Source organism: Ovis canadensis, chromosome 6 (genome assembly GCF_042477335.2).
Source record: "Ovis canadensis isolate MfBH-ARS-UI-01 breed Bighorn chromosome 6, ARS-UI_OviCan_v2, whole genome shotgun sequence".
NCBI classification, from domain to species: Eukaryota; Metazoa; Chordata; class Mammalia; order Artiodactyla; family Bovidae; genus Ovis; species Ovis canadensis.
In genome coordinates, this window is record NC_091250.1 from 85,492,416 (window position 1) to 85,510,655 (window position 18,240).

An 18,240-nucleotide genomic window follows, 5' to 3' on the forward strand; every position below is an offset into this window, starting at 1 on the left:
AGATGCAATTAAACTAAGGTTCTCAAGATCATTTGGATTATCCAGATGAGTCCTGAATCCAGGGACACGTATCCTTATAAGAGGGGAAAAAGATGTAGAACTGGAGAGCACACACCGTAGAAGGCGATGTGAAGATGGAGGAAGAGACTGAAGTGAGGCAGCCACAGCCAAGGAATGTCTGGAGCCCCCAGAAGCTGGGAGAGGTGAGGAAGGATTCTCCCCCACAGCCCTCACACAGTGTGGCCCTGCTGCCACCTTAATTTCAAGCTCCTAGCCCCCAGAACTGTGAGAGATTAAGTATGTGCTGTCTTGTATATAATGAGTTGCAGCAGCCCTGGGAAACTAATACAGCAAATAACAAGGATAGCAGATGGGGGTGGGGGATGGGGGTGGAGAGATGCAGGTGAAAAGGGTTGGGAGGGACGCTTTCTGGCACTAGATTTGAGAGAGAGCTTCAGCATCCATCATGAGACAGGAAGGGGCTTTTCCACAATCCCAATTAAATCTGGCATCATATGTTTTTCTAGACAAGCTTTCACAATGTCATTAGTACCCCAGAGACGTTCACTATTCAGGCTTAAGCCAGATACTTTCTCTATGAACCGTCTTATCCAAGGTAGACCAGGTTTACATTCCAATAAGATAGGACCAGGAAACCCTGAAATGAAGAGTCCTCAAAATGAATGTCCTTCATAGACCCAGGTCATTCATTCTCTTCTCTGCTTCTGGAGCATTTATTGAGCATCTACTGCGCTGGGCAAATTGATCAGTCTGCCTAACTATAACAGAGGCACTGGTTATATCTGAACATGTGAGGATCTCTACTTAAATCTGACCAGTCAAGATTTTCTATTCTGGGATGTCTGATGTCTGGACTCTATTTAGAGTCCCTCTTTTCAATTACCCCTCACCCCGACTCTAATTTATAAAGAAGCAACTCTTGCTATTTTCACCTGTCCAGTGAGTAAAGAGAACTACATTTTTGTAAATACTCCCAACACTGAGACATACACAGCAGCACTTTGCATCTGATTGCTAGAAGCTGTTCACATCAGTCTGCAATCCTTTTTCAAAGCTTATTAACAAAAACAGCCTGAAAAATATCACTGTAAAGATTGGGAATGTGAGTCATTTCCTCTTACAAAATGAACATAGGTCATGGAGGAAAATGTCTCTTTTTTTTGAGATGCATAATGAAATATTTAGAGGTAAAATGTTATGATGACTGCAATCTACTCCAAACCACTTCCATAAAAAATAAAACAAATGAGGCAAAATTGGCAAAATGTTAATCATATCTAGGTGATAGGAAAACAGGTATTCACTGCAGGGTTCTTTCTGCTTTCCGATGCATAAAAATTATCAAAATAAAAACAAAAAGGGTGTAGAGTTTTTACATATAGGGCTATCTTGCCCCCATACCGACACTCTTGGTGTTTTCAGGATTGGAGACCGATTGTCTCAAAAAAGGATGATATCTGTTTATAACTAGAAATGTCCAGTAGAGACTTCAGGTCTGTACATGCAGCTTCTGTTCTTAACGGTTCTTTGGTTCTATTTATGGAGGGAAGTGAAGAAGCAGCTATTGAGAAAAAGCAGAGTATCAAAAAAAAAAAAAGAAAGGAAGAAAGCAGTGTTGGCACAGATGCAGGGGAAAAAATGCCTTGTTGGGAAAGCACTGCATTAGTAAGATGGTGTTTCTCTTTTAAGTCACAGACCGCTAAGCACGCGACTTCAAACTACTGGCAGGATGTTTTGTCCAAGTGCATCTAGTGGATGTGGAATTTATCCCTCTAAACCGACATACCGGCCCAAGGACGGACTCGTTCCCACCCCCGACACCCCGAGACACAGACACAGGCAGGCACGGTGAGAGGGGGACTCACAGTTCTGAGTATAGGAAGTGCAGATTGCCCACATTGTCAACGTAGTTGGCAGGGCTGAGCCAAGGCAGGATCAGCAACAGAAGCGCCTTCATTTTCCGATCAGGGTGCAGCTTTTTCTCCCCCCACCAGCCACCTTCTCTCTGTCAGTGGCAGGGGCCCAGCCCAGCCCACCCCTTTAAACAACCTTTGCCATGTTCCCACAATCAGCAGATCATAGAGAATCAGACTCAGAGCCCTTGGATGGAGCTGCGTTGATAAATCACAGGCTCGTAAGGGGACTGTGAGGTGCTCTGATTCTCAGATGGGGAGATGTGAGAATGAAGGGCCCCACCAAGGCTGGAGAGAGGGTTAGGCTGAGAGCAGACAGGCTGATGCCTGGGAAAGGGACCTGCCCCCTCCTGCAGGCTGCCGACTGGTTCTCAGGAAGCAGCTGGTACATTTACATCACTGGCCGGGAGCAGCCGGGCTGGAAGCTGATCTGTGTTGGAAGAGGGCATGAAGATGGCACATGCAGAGCCCACTGTGTGAATAAGCAGATACTCAGAAGCTGTCCTCCAGCTTGACTGGAGGAAGACACGGGTTGAAATCAGCATCTTTGGAACAGAGCCTAGAGAGCTGAGCTCAAAATGAGTCTTTGGATATTGTTGCACAGGAATGTTAATAGGAACCAGCTCCACCTCTCCATTTATATTTAGAATATGTACTTAAGGTAATTTACCTGTCAATTTCCTGACCACACAGACAGAGGTAAGGGAAGTGATATCTTTCCTGTTAATTTTGAAAACTGTCCCTATGACAGAATAGGTTGTGTCATTCTCTCTGAGACTAACCAAAGGCCTCAATAGACACACATGAAGTTCTTTAAAAACAGTGTACACAGACTCCTGATCTGTAAGAAAAAAGTTATTCCATTCCTCCTGCTCCCTGCTCTGACACTAGCTGCAGGATTCTGGGCATCTCCTTGAAGCTCTGAGCCTCAGTCATCTCATTTTTGAAATGGAGCTAATAATGCCTTAATTCCTTGGTTCTGTGGAGGCTGGACCACAGCGTCTCTTCCACCTTTGAGGTCTATGATTCCAGACCATACTACTTGTCTTAACACGAGGGCTTCTTTGCATGCCTAAGCTCTGGAATGCCTAGAAGCCTCAGATTCCTCTCCTTCTAGTTCATATTTAAGAAGATGGAAATCCATTTTGGTAACTGAAGACCCAAATCTTAATAGAACTGGCTCAAAAAGATAGTTACATTAACCACAACCTGGCAATTACAACAAACTCCACTTCACAGGAAGAAGATTAAGGAAAATCTACAGGATGACACCAACTGCAGGTGCTACTGGTAAAGAATGTGTCTGCCAGTGCAGGAGACAGAAGAGACATGGGTCAATCCCTGGGTTGGAAAGATCCCCTGGATGAGGAAATAGCAAGCCACTCCAATATTCTTGCCTGGAGAATCCCATGGACAGAGGAGCCTGGCGGGCTACAGTCCATGGGGTCACAAGAGTCAGACACAACTGAAGCGGCTTAAACACACACACACAAGCAGGAAACTGGCATCAGAGATTTGCATTCATCTTTGACAGTGCTAAAAGACTTTAACTACAGGAGACCCTGAGGATGTACAGATTTCACTTCTACAGTTTAGATCTGAGATACACAACCTTGATAAAGCGTGGCATCTATAATTCTTTGGAGGTCCTAATTTGAATTCCACTCCCTTTCTCTGGTGTGCAAGAGAGTCAGAGTCTGTGAAGAGCATAAAAAAGGAAGTTAGGTTTGGAATTGAGATGCTGTCATCAAACAGGCTTGAGTCTGAACCCTAGCTCTGCCATAAATGAGCTGTGTGACACTGGGCATGTTGCTTAATCTCTCTGAACTTCCGTATCCTCCTTTGTAAAGACAACAATAGTATGCTTAACTCACAGTGTTGTTATGAAGGTGGAATGAAATAATGCCTGTAAGAACAAAGGACTGCATGAGTGTTAAGCTGTTGTTGTAAATGCTGTTATTAATAGCCACTAATAATTGTGGATGAGCCTGGCGGGCAGATCAGTATCTATTTCCAAGAGGCTTTGCTGCTCTCACCCTGGCCCTTCTTTCCTCCTGCTCAGTCTTTTCCTGAATACAGAGTTTCACAGAATCCTGGGACATGCTCATCTTGAATGTCCAGGATCTACTGTATAGAGCATAACTCATAAGTAGCATCGTATATAACATAGAGGCTTCAGAGTGTGCTGGATTGTATTTCTGATGATCTTGGGTAGGTCAGATTGCTTCTCCAAGTCTCTATTAAAAAGAAAGATGTCTGCCTTTCACTTCTTGCATTTCAAAAGGATAAGATGCCTTAATGGATCTGAAGAAGTGAAGTGAAGTGAAATGAAGTCGCTCAGTCGTGTCCGACTCTTTGCGACCCCATGGACTATAGCCCACCAGGCTCTTCCATCCATGGAATTTTCTAGGCAAGAGTACTGGATTGGGTTGCCATTTCCTTCTCCAGGGGATCTTCCTGACCCAGGGATCGAACCCGGGTCTCCCACATTGCGGGCAGACACTTTACCATCTGAGCCACCAGGGAATCCCAATGGATATGAATGCAATATAAAAATGAAGGTATTGTTTTTTATTGTTTCTGTCACTCTTGCAAAAACAGCTGGCTTCCTATTCAATATCTAATCTCATCTTTTTAAGAGCACCTGTGTTTTGTTTATGGTGGTGATGCACTTTGCCTCTCCCACAGACAGGCAGCCATGTAATACGACAATGGCTAACAAGGTATAAGAAGAAATTACTGGGTGACGCAGCCTAGAAAGCTCTTTAAAGGAGGGAGTCTCAGTTTGTACACTGCATTTTGCCCTTGAGGCCTGGTTCTTTTTGCCTGGAAATTGGATGTGATGCTGGGGCTTGAGCAGCCATTTTGAGGCCAGGAGGTAATAATTAGGAGGATGAATGCTAATTGAAAAGCAGAAGGAGCCTGGATTCCTGATAGCAACATCATACTAGTTGTGGGCTTCCTAGCCCCAAAGTTTGTGCTAAATGAGAAAAAGGAAACTTCTACATAGTTAGATCAATATAACTTGAATCTTTTATTACCCATCCTCAGATGTAGTCCTATCTAATATAATCTTTTTGGAATAAAATCCTACTTTCAAATGGTCATGGATCACTGTAAACAGTATAGTCATAACCCTAATCCTTGCCTCCAGGCTCTGAGTCCTCTTTATCTTTAAATGTCAGCTCAGACATCACCAATCATCAATCACCTCCAGTTTTCTTGTCTTTTTTTCTTGTCACTAAGCAGGGAACTCCTTGAGGGCAGGAGCTCTACTGATATTGTTTTCTACTGTATTCTCATCACAGTGCCTAGAACACAGTAGATGCTCAATAAATATCTGTTGAATGAAAGAGAATTCAACTTGGTTAAAGAGATCATTTCTTGGAATAGTCTTTATTGATCACAGGCAAATTAGCAAAAACAGACTTCAAACTTTATGAGAGTGATGGCAGGGGTTGGGCATGTATATGAATGGATAATAAATGCCCAGGAACCAAGGAAAACGGTAAGGAATATTTCTTGGAATGGGTGTCTAGGAGAATGTGATTTCTCTAAAGAATTTCTTGGAGCATAATCTGATGGATGCTCAATGGTTCTCTCAAAAACAAAGGCAGAAAATTTCCTCATCTCTTCTGTACCCAGGAGAACTAAAAGAACAGATCTCAGTTAGGCACGGCCAGGAGAAAGTGGGTTCAGGATTGGAAAGTCATGTGAAGGATGCATGTTAAGCACAGTCAGAGTGGAGATGTTAAGCCAGGCTAAAATGACCAATGAGACTTGTTACTTGACCACCTTTCCATAGGGTAATAGTCCCTAGTCCTTTACTCTGGCAGTAGAACTTTCCCTGCCCTGTAGGCAGCTACCTGAGTCTGTGTTTATGGAACATGGTACAGAGAAGGGTCTGAATATTCATTGGAAGGACTGATGCTAAGGCTAAAGCTCCAATACTTTGGCCACCCGACACAAAGAGCGAACTCATTGGAAAAGACCCTGATGGCTGGGAAAGATTGAGGGCAGGAGAGAAGAGGGCCACAGAGGATGAGATGGTTGGATGGCATCACCAACTCGATGGATATGAGTTTGAGCAAATTCTAGGAGCTGGTGAAGGACAGGGAAACCTGGCGCACTGCAGTCCACGGGGTCACAACGTGTCAGACATGACTGAGCAACTGAACAACAGAGAAGGGCCCCTGATAGAAGAAAAGGTCAGGAGAGGTTCCAGTGTAGGTCTTTGGGGAAGAAATTTCCAGGACATTGGGTTTAAACTTAATCAAGAAAATAACCCTAGAGAGTCTTCAGTCAGGTGTGCCAATACCATCACATTTTCACCCAGGACTGTTTTTCAAAACACTGAACAATGAGCTCTTTATTTGTGCTAAGTAAATACTGAAGGGGTCAGCTTTACTATCTCACGTTTTTATTATCATCCATGAGAGAGAAACTCAAGGGCAAAGTGGCTTGTCCCATGAACTCAACATGTGTGTGTTTTCAAATTCTCTCTTTTACCTTTCAGAGGTCATTTTCTCAGAGGCAGAAATTGTGGCTTATATAGATTTTTCTTTCATTCTGGGTCTGGCCTATTGTGGATTGTTGATAAATATTATATATGCAGAGAATGATACTGCAAAATAAAGATGTAGTCTTGAGACTAAAAAAAAGCCCACTCAGGATCAAGGAAGTAAAAGCTCCACCTCAACACACCCTTGCACTGCCAGTCTGGGTCAAGAGAGGTGCATTGAATTGACCCTCTGCTGTGCCCCAACTGTGCCCACTGCCAATATCCCTTGGTTGGGAAGTCTGCCATTGCACTCAACAGGCCATCACTCTTGTGGGAATTCTTTATAGTAGACCCATGTGATGGGAGTCTGCAATCATCTAAGAGCAGAGGACAACAGAATTATCCAGAAGATTCCAAACATCAGCTTACATGCTTAGATTTACTCCTACAGAAGAACTCTCCAGTCTGAAGTTAAACAAGTCACCCAAGTCATTGCTGGTCCAGCCAGTCCTGCACACCCACAGTTGCCCATACATGCTTTACTTTAGGATTTATATTCAACCCAGGGCCTGAAGTAGTAAGCAATGTTTACAAATGACATAAATTCTGCAGAAAAACAGGCAGCATCCCTGATAACCATAGCATGCATAGACAGGCCGTGAACAGAGACCTTGGGGAAATAGTTCTTGAACACAGGTTATTTACTAAAGGGACAATGGAAACATTCTAAATGTGATTTATTTCTGCAAGAGCTTAGTTTTCAAGGAGTCAACTGAAATAAATTCCCATTGCACAGGCGGACAAACCGCCTATAGGGAGCTTCCCGTGAAGCCCAGGGTTGCTAGCTCTCCAGGATCCCCTGGAAGGACATGTGGATCCATGTCAGTCTCCCCGTAGTTATCAACCAGAATTACAGTGAAGTTCTCCATTTTAGGTCAATTCTCAGCCTGCCTACTTTATACTCATCAAAGTACCATCAGTCAAAGAAAATATTTTTAACTCATTACATTTTAAATACTGAAATGAAGAATGCAAAATTTATAAATATAAATTTATCTTCTAGTACAAACATATGACAACACTTCCATACAAGCAGCCACCAACCTGGAGGCCTCGAATCCAAATGTAAGGAAAACACCAGCTTCCTGGTAACGTCTGAGTTTTCCTACTTGAAGAGACTCCAGCAGTAGTAGTGCCTTAATCTTAACCTCTCTTCTAAGAGGAGGAAGAGGCAGTCTACTGAACTGGTTGGTCACAGGCCCTGGGCCCAAGAGGGCTCTGGAGTCAAGTTCCAGATTAGCTCCAGATTCTGAATCCTGGCCAGAAAAATGCTCAGGGAGCAGGAGGCAAGGAACTGTATATTAAGCATTTGATGACTAACAAATTCAACGTATTTTTGGAAATGTTGGTTTTAACCTACTTAGGAAGCTGAAGTGTGGAGTCACAGCAAGTGTGGAGGCCCAACACCTTGCCCTGAGAGTTCCCTTGTCACCGAGGGCTGTTGAAGGGGAGGGTGAAAGACTCTGAGGCCACAGCTCAGACATGTGAATTCAATTAGCTCTGCACACCTCATTATGCGCTGAGCATTCAGCAGACCTTTCTCCCAGGCTTCCTTGAGGTACGGGGTCATGCAGCCAGTGTGGGCAGCTGAGGTGCACTTGAGTCATCGCTCTCTAGACCCCAGAAGCGCCCCACCCCTCCCGACCCCGACCGGTCTCTTCCCAGACCTCCCCTGGAAGAACATTTTCCAGCCTTGCTCTCAGCTCCATGTGCTATCTTATCCCAATTCTTAGGGATATTCTTGGCCGCAAGTCAGTGCTTGATGAGGGGAGGGGGTAGGGCTGCCGTGTTTTTACTCTCTTACTTCAGAGTGCTTCTATTTCTCTCCTTGTCTCTGTCCTCTCTACCCCTCTCCTGCAAAACTCCAGTAGTGGGCAGAATACTGTCCACACCCCTCCCCAAAGCAGTCTGCCTCCTCACCCTCAGAACCTATGAATGTGTCTCCTCACATGGCAAAGGGGACTTACAGATGCGACTAAATAAATCCTGAGATGAGGAAAGGAACCTGAACTATCCAGGTGGATTCACTGAGTGGATCCCCGTGTCATCACAGGCGTCCTTATATAAGGAAGTCAGGAGGATCACAGTCATAGAAAGAGATGTGGTGATGGAAGGGAAGGAGAGAGACAGAGAAAGAGAAGGGAACGAGGAAGGAGAGAAGAGAGAGAGATGCTAGGCTGCTGGCTTTGAAGATGGAGAAAGAAGCCACAAGCCAAGAAATGCGGGGATCTCTGGAAGCTGGAGGCCACAAGGAAAGAGACTCTCCCCAGAGCCAAAGGGAAACAGCCTCCAAACACCCTGATGTCAGTGAGACCTGTGTTGGACTTCGAATACTCGGAACTGGAAAGTAACACACTTGGCATTGTTTTAAGCCACTAAGTTTCCGATCATTTGTTACAGCAGCAGCAGGAATCCAATACAGCTCCCAAACACAAATGTATTATATAAACGGCAAAAGTAGGCAACATGGGAATGGGGCAGGGAGGTCTCCCAGGGCCTTTTCTCCTCCTCTTGCTCCTCACCTCTTCTATCTGGTGTGGCTGCAGTCTTGGCCCTGGCCCTGTGTTAGCATCTGTCTGCATCCACCTCATCTTTGACCCCAGACCCACTCCCCTGCAGGCAATGCCTCCCTTATGCAGGCAACGCCTCCCTACCCAGGCAAAACTTGCAGCAAAAGTCACACACAGACTCCCTTACCCCTTTTCCTCTGGCCACGTTTCCTTCAGGGCAACCAGACAAGAGGCACATCCTAGCTCACACACCTGAGATCACAGAGGGTCAGAGGCAACTCACAAACCTGACATAGATGCATCTGGCTCAACATCTAGTGGGGGAAAGTGTGTTTACCAACATAATTAATTACTATGGAAAACATGTGTGAAGCATTATACCCAGGCAGGTGCTTTGGATGCAAACCTCCATGTTAGAGATTCTGCATGTCCCCAAAGACAAAGACTCAGATTCAGGACTTAAGGAATGTGATCTTTAGGGAAAAAAAAAAAAAAAACAAAAACAACCACCCGCACCTGCCTCTCACCCTTGTCACAATAGGAACCAAGATAAACACCAGTTTCCAAATTTCCTCTTACAAAATAATTCTGGTATTACTGTTCATGTCTTATTAAGCATCTTAAATGCTCTAAGAGAGGAACTCCTGTGCCTGAGACCCAGGGCCACCCCCTGAGGCTGTCCATAAGAAGCACTCTCAGGAACACACGATGTGAGTGGGTGAAGCAAGAGGTAGATGGTGGGGTGGATGGTGCTGACCACCAGCAGGAGCAGTCACACCACAGTTCTGCATCAGTGTGCACACCTGTGCGGAAAAACGTGCAGAACAAATCACTAGAAGGGCAAAAGTTTTGTAAATCTCTCCTCTTAGAAACTTAGTTGAAAATACCTCGTGTCTCCTCAAAGGATAGTTGGGCTTTGGTATTTCCTGTACAGAGCAAGTCATGGGCCAAACTGGGAGAGATTTTTATTTTTTTTTTCTTACATAAAAAGGCAAGCAGTGTCCTCCAGGACATCTTTTTGGGAACCTGAAGCCTCACAAAATGAGATGAGAAAGCTTCTCATTAGATTCTCCAGTATCTTTCACATTTCAGATGCACCCAAATGAAATAAACCAGTCACAAAAGAACAAATACTGAACGATGCTTCTTATATGAGGTTTCCACAGCAGTCAAATTCATGGAGACAGAAAGCAGAATGGTGGGTGCCAGCGGCTGGACAGGAAGAAATGAGGGGGGTTTATTTTAGTTTTTTAAATGGATGTGAAGTTTTAGTTCTGGAAGATGAAAAAAATCCTGGAAATGGTTATTGGTGATGATTGTTACATCAGTGTAAACGTATTTAATGTCACTGAGCCGCACACTTAAAAATGCTTTAAACGGCAAATTTTATATTATTTATATGTTACCAGAAAACCTTCCAACCGTATAAACACACACCCACACATATACACACATTCACACCCCACAACTCCACCATGTGCTGTTTCCTCACACTGAACCACAGCCAGAATATCTCAACCGTTTCTTACTTTGAATTAATCCTTTCACTGGCTGCAAAGCAGAAGGTAAAGAAACAGGTATTCCCGGGAGCACTGGGACCCTGCAACACCCCGCCCTTGCAGCGGCAGCCATGAGGGCGGGGCTTCTCGGGATTGGCCGAGAGGCAGCCCCTCCCTAGAAAGCGAAAGTGGAAGTCGCTTCCCACTCTTCGCGCGACCCCATGGACTGTATAGAATTCTCCAGGCCAGAATACTAGAGTGGGTAGCCTTTCCCTTCTTCAGGGGATCTTCCCAAACCAGGGATAGAACTCAGGTCTCCCGCACTGCAGGCTGATTCTTGACCAGCTGAGCCACAAGGGAAGCCCCTCCCTACCTCGTTTGAAAGTGATGCTCAAGGTCGCAGCGCTGCAGCACCTCGGCGCAGTGCTCCGTGAACGGGCAGGTCACCAGCAGCTTGTTGAGGAGCTTGTTGACCAGGATGTTGGATTTCTTGCAGTGCTGCAGAACCAGAGGCTTTCGATCCACGGGGCAGAAGTCCTTCTCCACCAGGAAGTTGGTGAGGCAGACTGTACAGTAGGTGTGTCCACATGGCGTGTCCAGAGGGTCCAGAAGAGCTTGCAGGCAGATGTGGCAAATGAGGTCATCGTCCACATCTTCCGTGTAGGTGTAGAAGTGGTTTTCCTCGGTGGAGTGGGCTTGGCCGCACACCACACACAGGGGTGCAGCACTGGGATCCGGGTCCTCAGTGGGGTCTGGCTGGTTCATGGTCAGCTGGGAGTGGGTGGAGCAGGATGACCGGAAACCAACCCCAGAAAACAATATTTCCTCCAGAGTAAATCAGGATCTTCTAGGAGCCATCCACAAACCTGAAAGAGAACGAGACTGCTCATCTATCTTGGTTATGGACGGTAGGCGGTGCTGCCAGTGGATAGAACTGAGCTGTGACTAGGAAGGCCTGGAACGAGTGACCACGTGGTGACTGACCAAGGAGACCTGAAGCCTGGCTTCCTTATGCCTCAGTTTAACTACCTATCTTAGCAGGAATAATACTTACGCCTAATTTCCTCATATTAGTGCAGTGAAAATTATTTGAGTGAAATCTGAGAATGCCCAGAAACAGGCCCTAACAAAACAGACCAGTGATTTATAAAATTCTGTCAGATCATGACAAGAAGAAGATGTTAATGCTCTGATGGCTTTCTCTTATCTCTCTTCACTACCTTTCTCTAAAACCCAGAAAATAAAGGACACCTCATAGTCTTCAACTAAATCATCTGAGAAGAAATAAGAGCTGCTGAGGCAGTTGTATTTTTATGAAGATGAAAGCATTGTTTTCTTCTGCGTGCATTTCATTTATTCAGTCACTTCGTGGTAAAGGTGTTTCCGGAGCCACGCTGTCTGTGCCGATCTCGCCATCACTGCACCAATGATGGAAGTCTCCATTTCCATGTCTGTAGTGGCTCAGAGGTTAAAGTGTCTGCCTGGAATGCTGGAGATCCAGGTTCGATCCCTGGGTCAGGAAGATCCCCTGGAGAAGGAAATGGCAACCCACTCCAGTATGCTTGCCTGGAGAATCCCATGGAGGGAGGAGCCTGGTGGGCTATAGTCCATGGGGTCGCAAAGAGTCGGACACAACTGAGTGATTTCACTTTCACTTTCACTTCCATGTCTGTAAAGTGGAGATAATACTGTAATGGCCTATCTCAGAGGGTTGTTGTGAAGAGTAAATGACATATGAGGCATAAAACACTTTAGAATTATGCCTAAAATACAGTAAGTGCTCAGTAAGTATTAACTATTCTTACATATATTTGTTGCTGAAGTCATTCTGTCTCCAGCCAAGCTCTTTTCGCCTGGAAACTGAAAGCTATAGTTCCTCTCAGGGTCTTTTTCTTTGTTCTCAGAGTTCTCTTTCATTCAATTATATATATATTTTCAAACTAGTAGAATATTATCACACTATGTATTTTCCTTTGGTGAAAAGTGAAAGAGTCGCTCAATTGTGTCTGACTCTTTGCAACCTTATGGACTGTAGCGTGCCAGGTTCCTCTGTCCATGGAATTCTTCAGGCAAGAATATTGGAATGGGTTGCCATTTCCTTCTCCAGGGGATCTTTCCATCCCAGGGATTGTGAACCTGGGTCACCCACGTTGCAAGCAGATTCTATACCATCTGAGCCACCAGGGAAGCTATTTTTCCTGTGGTATAGGAGTTTAAAGTGGAGATTTCAACATGCCTGATCAACATCTAGGAAAGTCTCCTGACCAGTCAATAAACAGTTTTTTCTTTGCCTTCAGTATTTTTTATTAATGAACTGCAGTAGTGTGAGATTAGTGACAATGATAATCATAAACATCTGATTTCAATAAGCATTTTGTAGGCACCAATCTTGAGCAAGGTAGCAAACTGACTGTGCGGGAGACCTTCAAGAGAGCTTTAAAGGACATGCCTACCCTCTTGGAGTCCCCAGACCTTCCCAGGGGATGTGGACATGACCAAGCAATGAGAAACCCAGGTAAGCAGTGCAGACAGAGGTCAGCACTAGGGGACTCAAGGTCAATACTCATGACAATGAAGAATCTGTCATATCCCAGCCCTCAACTCAACTTTCTTCTTTTCCAAAAGTAACTAAAATGACTTTAAGTTTTCTACAGAAACATAAAGACAGATGAATCGCCTAACAGGAAACTGGCCATGTTTTGAAACAGCACAGCAGTCATAAACTGCCTTACAGTTTTTTTCTTTTCCAAGTAAAGTTTGAGGTTGTTTGTACAAACATAGCCTTATCTCAAAAAGAAAATGCATTGACTTCAAACTTGTACTGAGTCAGCTTACATTTCTGCACTGTGTTAATAAGGCTTGAAGAACACTCTGGTCAAGAGGTAGAAGTAAAGTGCCCCAAATGTGAAAGCATGGAGAAATCACAGACTTTTATTTAGCATCAGAAGAGATCACAGGAGGCAAAAGTAGAGGATACAGGAGGGGGTGAAACTGTTTATGGTCAAATTTCATAGAAACCTACACAGCTGCTATTTGTCCTCAAGGCTCAGAGAAGATATTGGAGCCACACAGGAAATACTTTCAGTAGCATGAAAAACAGTTCAAAAATAAACATGAAAATGGAAATAGGCCACCCAAAAGATTATCATCTGCTATAGGAAAAAAAAGTTTACATATTTTGAACTAAAACCCTATGTCTTTAGTACTTAGAGTTGGGTCAAATCCTCCCACGTATTCTTTCTCATTGTGCTGAAGGGAAGGGTGATAGGAATGCCGGTGGTCGCCCTGCTCTGACCACTGCAACAATGTCACGTTTCTGGGCCATTTCCTCACTGGTGAAAAGGTGGAATTGGACCAGATGTTTGGTTTTCTCACTGTGCTCGGCAAGGTGTGTCAGATGCCTCAGGCTCTTCCAGGGAAGGGAAGGGGAATGGTAGGCTGTGTCCAATTTTCCACTCCACCCAGATCCAGCTCCACTTTCATCTCATACATTAGGTTCCTCATAGATTCTGTTCAAAGGACCATGGCTTAAGGAAAACAAAAGCCAAAAAAATCCTCCGGACTAGATACCATGAAATCCCTTTCAGAAACAGAGTCCTGTGGTTCCATGCTAATAGAATAGAGGTGTTTTCTTGGGGTATTTTAGGGTGGTTGGCTTTGGGGATTTTTTTTTTTTCCTGGGGCATATATATATATATATATATATATATATAAAATTATGTTGTTTAATCCTTACACATCCCCAGGGATTTTGTTTTCAATTTAACAGATGAGGAAACTGGGTGTAGTAGGTAAGTAACTTGCCAGTTACACCAAAAAAGAACAAACTAGCAGGGGCTCATAACTCCTTACTGCTCTTCATAGCATTGCTACTTTTCTCCCATAATCTATCTTGACTATGACCAGTCAGAATCCAAAAAAAGGAAAAAGGAAAGTGAAAGTCACTCAGTCTTGTCCGACTCTTTGAGATCCCATGGGCTGTAGTCCATGGAATTCTCTAGGCCAGAGTACTGGAGTGGGTAGCCTTCCCTTCTCCAGGGGATCTTCCCAATGCAGGGACTGAACCCCAGTCTCCATCACTGTAGGCAGATTCTTTACCACCTGAGCCATAAGGGAAGCCCAAGAATACTGGAGCAGGTAGCCCATCCCTTCTCCAGCAGATCTTCCCGACCCAGGAACTGAACCAAATATAAGAGCCCCAGGAAATTATAAGGTTAAAAATCCCTGTAGGCCCCATTGCAAATGGAGTTTTCCAAGATCTCTGAATAAAAAGATTCTTCGACTTTACTGAGTGCTAAAATGCCTAAGACAGGATAAGTGGATTGGAGTAAGCAGAAATGGCAGGCTTTAGCTCCAACACCAATTTGTTTTTCCTTTCATTCTTTTTTATCTGAGAGCAATTTGAATTCCCTGGCACTTACTCTTGTGAGTAAACCAGATTCTTCATATAATATTAAAGTAAACACTGCTGTATATATTTTTCAACTTTGCTTTAGACTAAATAAAGCCTATATGAATAGACACAGATTATGAGAGAATTGGCTAAAAAAAGCAGTTTGGGTTCCAAAAAAAGAACTAGGTAGACTTTAAAAAGTATGATTAATGTGATTTACTTGATGTTTCTTATTTCCAGTTTACATCTTATAAATACGTATGATGTGTCATGTTTTTGGACATATATGTGCCTTGCTGATGAACTGAGAAGAAATAGAAACTCATTAAGGCTTAAAAGGTAAACTCTTTTGTCCCCTAAGAGGGAGCAAGAGGGTCTGTCCATACACGTTAGTCTGTATGTCAGCTGTCAGCAATCTGGTCCTAGCTGGGGTAAGGAGAAAGGGATATGCAAGATGGCTTTTTTTGCAGTTTGGAGTGAGAAAAAGCAGGAAGTAGATTCCTTCCTTGAGTATGTGTATGGGGGTGGGGGGGATATCTTACTCTGCCTTGATACAACACTATTGTGACTTAGGAACCATCCTTCCTCCTTTTCTCTGATTTGGGGTAGAATAGAAGCCTGAGGGGATGTTTACAGAGATGTGTAGTCCACCAATGGCATGCCAGGAAGTGACAGGAAAAATAACAACGCCCATCTCTGTTTGTCCTTAATCCCTGCTTCCTTCCCCACTACTTCATGGTGCCTGCAATCTGTCCAGAAGTTCTTCTACCTAACTTTGAAATTCTAAACATCTGTGGTTGACAACAAAGATACGTTTCAGAGCAAATGTGAGTCAGCACCATCTGCAACCAAGAGGCTCATTAGAGGTCGCATGCACACTGTCACCTGGACTGGAAAATTCAGTGGACTGGAAACTTAGTAGCCTTAAGAGCAGCCGTCAGGAGGGCGATTAAGAGGCACAGACTTCCAGCTGCAAAATGAATGAGCTTCATATTTTATGAAATAATATACTCAGTAATGATATAATATCTTCATGTGGTAGCATATTGTAACCACATTATTGTGGTGATCATTTTGTAATGTATAGAAATATTGAGTCACTGCGTGGTACACCAGGAACTAGCATGGTGTTATACTTTGACAAACTTGGAAGAAAAGAGATCATATTTGTAGTTACCAGAGTGGGGGGAGAGTTAGTGGGTAAATGTAGTCAAAAGATACAAAATTCCAGTTAAAGGATAAATAACTACTAGGGTGTCCCTGGTGGCTCAGTGGTACAGAATCTGCCTGCCAATGCAGGAGACACAGGTTCAATCCCTAGATCAGGAAGATCCCCTGGAAAAGGAAATGGCAACCCATTCCAGTATTCTTGCCTGGGAAATCCTGAGGACAGAGGAGCCTGGTGAGCTCCAGTCCATGGGGTCACAAAAGAGTCAGACACAACTGAGCGACTAAATAATAACAACCTACTAAGGAGGGAAAGTCTGCATATTGACCAAATTTTTTTCTCTCTGGAACTCACCTAACCCCTTCATGGGTGCCATTTAGAACATGTCTAATTCCTTAAATCCATTTCAATTATTTGAAGACAGCCCCCAAGTCTTTCCATAGGTTCAGCAGCCTTAGGTGTGTCCGACATTCCTTCCAGTTTCCAAACTCCAAGAGCCTGACCACACTCTTCTGCAAGCTCTAAACTTATCAGTGTACTTCCTGCAACATATGGACAGCCTCCAAGACAGAGTGAAATGAGAGTAACCAACTGCTCCCATAGCCAAAGACTGCATCTGCTATCTTGGTGGCAATACATACCTTGGCTGTTACTGCAGTCCTGCCAGGGCTGAGCAGGGGACATTACACTGAGCCCTGAAGGAAGCTATTAGTAAGTCTTGGCCACAGAAGTGAAAAAAGATTAAGGGTAATGAAGTAGAGAAGTAGATGCTTTAAAAGGCAAAAGCAAGGGTTTGGAGCAATTTAGAAAATGCAATGATATTTACTGGCATTAGCTAGATTTCTGTAAACAAAATAAAATCCTTAATGGCCAAACAGTTCCAGTATTGGAATTCTCAGCATATAATCTGAACTGAAGAATGAATGGTATTTGAGGAATTTGGGGCTCTCCCATTTGTTTGTAAACATTCTTTTATTTTGACAACTCTTGGTATTTTACAATATCCTGACATACATAACACAAGAGAAATGGAAACCACTTTAAAAAATGGTAAATCTGAGATAATTTTTCCCATCCAAAGCATAAACATTGAGTTTTCACTGAAATTCACTATTAATGAAAAAATGAAAATAGGGCCAAGGGCAGCTGATGAAGGGGCAGGTGATGGAATAAACTAGAAATTCTGCAACTCCAAATGCTCTGTACCTCTTCCTGTCCAGCTGCTTTAAAAAAGGAGAAGAAGAAGATGCACAAGTGCTTGAGAAGGAAAGTGTACCTAAGGAGGCTTACTAGCCAGTCACCTTGGAACGTTAGGCTTCTCCATTTATCTGCCAGAAAGCATTGCTTATAGAAAATTCCTACTTAGCCTATGACAAACACAGGAAAAAATCCACTGAAGACATTCCTAAATAACAGATACACTTATCCCACCAGTGCTGCGTGGTCCACGTTGCAATATGTAGTGTGTGCTTAGTCACTCAGTCATGTTCATCTCTTGCAACCCCATGGTCGGCAGCCCGCCAGGCTCCTTTATCTATGGGGTATTTTTCCAGGCAAGAATACTGGAGTGGATTGCTGTTTCCTCCTCCAAGGGATATTCCCGACCCAGAGATCAAACCCATGTCTCTTGTGTCTCCTGCATTGCAAGCGAATTCTTTACCACTGAGCCATCGAGGAAGTCCCTATGTTGCAGCCTAAGGCCAAAGGAGATATGCGTCCTGATATACATGTACATTTTCTAATGGTTAATTTCCCCTAGATCATTAAGCTAATTGAAAAAACATGGGAAACATGAAAAACACATATAGTAAATGTACAACATTATTTTAAGTTTAAATAGTTTATTTATACTAAAACCAAACATTTTTACCCCATAGTTTCTCTTTCCTGGCTTTAAAGGAAGCAAGCCCAGTAATAGCATTTTCAAAAATCTGCCTATTCTTTTGTCTGATTTTCAACTGAGGAAACTACTGTTTGACAATCTCTTTTGACTAAGTGATAACCTTAAGTAATCTTTAGATAACTTGAGCTACTGATCCTTTTATTCATCATGGATTTTTGCGTTAATTTTGGTTTTTTAAAATAATGCATTAAAACAGTACTTATCATGATTACCAGGGTTTGGGGGGCCCCCTTAAAATTTACACCCAAAGGTAAGTCCTGCATTTGCCTCAC

The 18,240-nt window shown here is 43.6% G+C and overlaps 1 protein-coding gene across 7 annotated transcripts in view; it reads right to left on the reverse strand.

Moving 5' to 3' along the window:
- Positions 1-18,240, reverse strand: part of LNX1 (ligand of numb-protein X 1) — a 257,811-nt gene that overhangs the window by 110,359 nt on the left and 129,212 nt on the right. For 6 of the 7 annotated variants that reach the window (XM_069594118.1, XM_069594119.1, XM_069594115.1 and 3 more), the window contains one exon: positions 10,878-11,370. In XM_069594118.1, coding sequence (XP_069450219.1) covers positions 10,878-11,269 — 392 coding nt within the window. In that variant the 5' untranslated portion in view covers positions 11,270-11,370. Of the gene's footprint in view, positions 1-1,886; positions 2,285-10,877; positions 11,371-18,240 lie in introns of those variants that run through there. The other variant, XM_069594120.1, reaches the window with a different exon arrangement.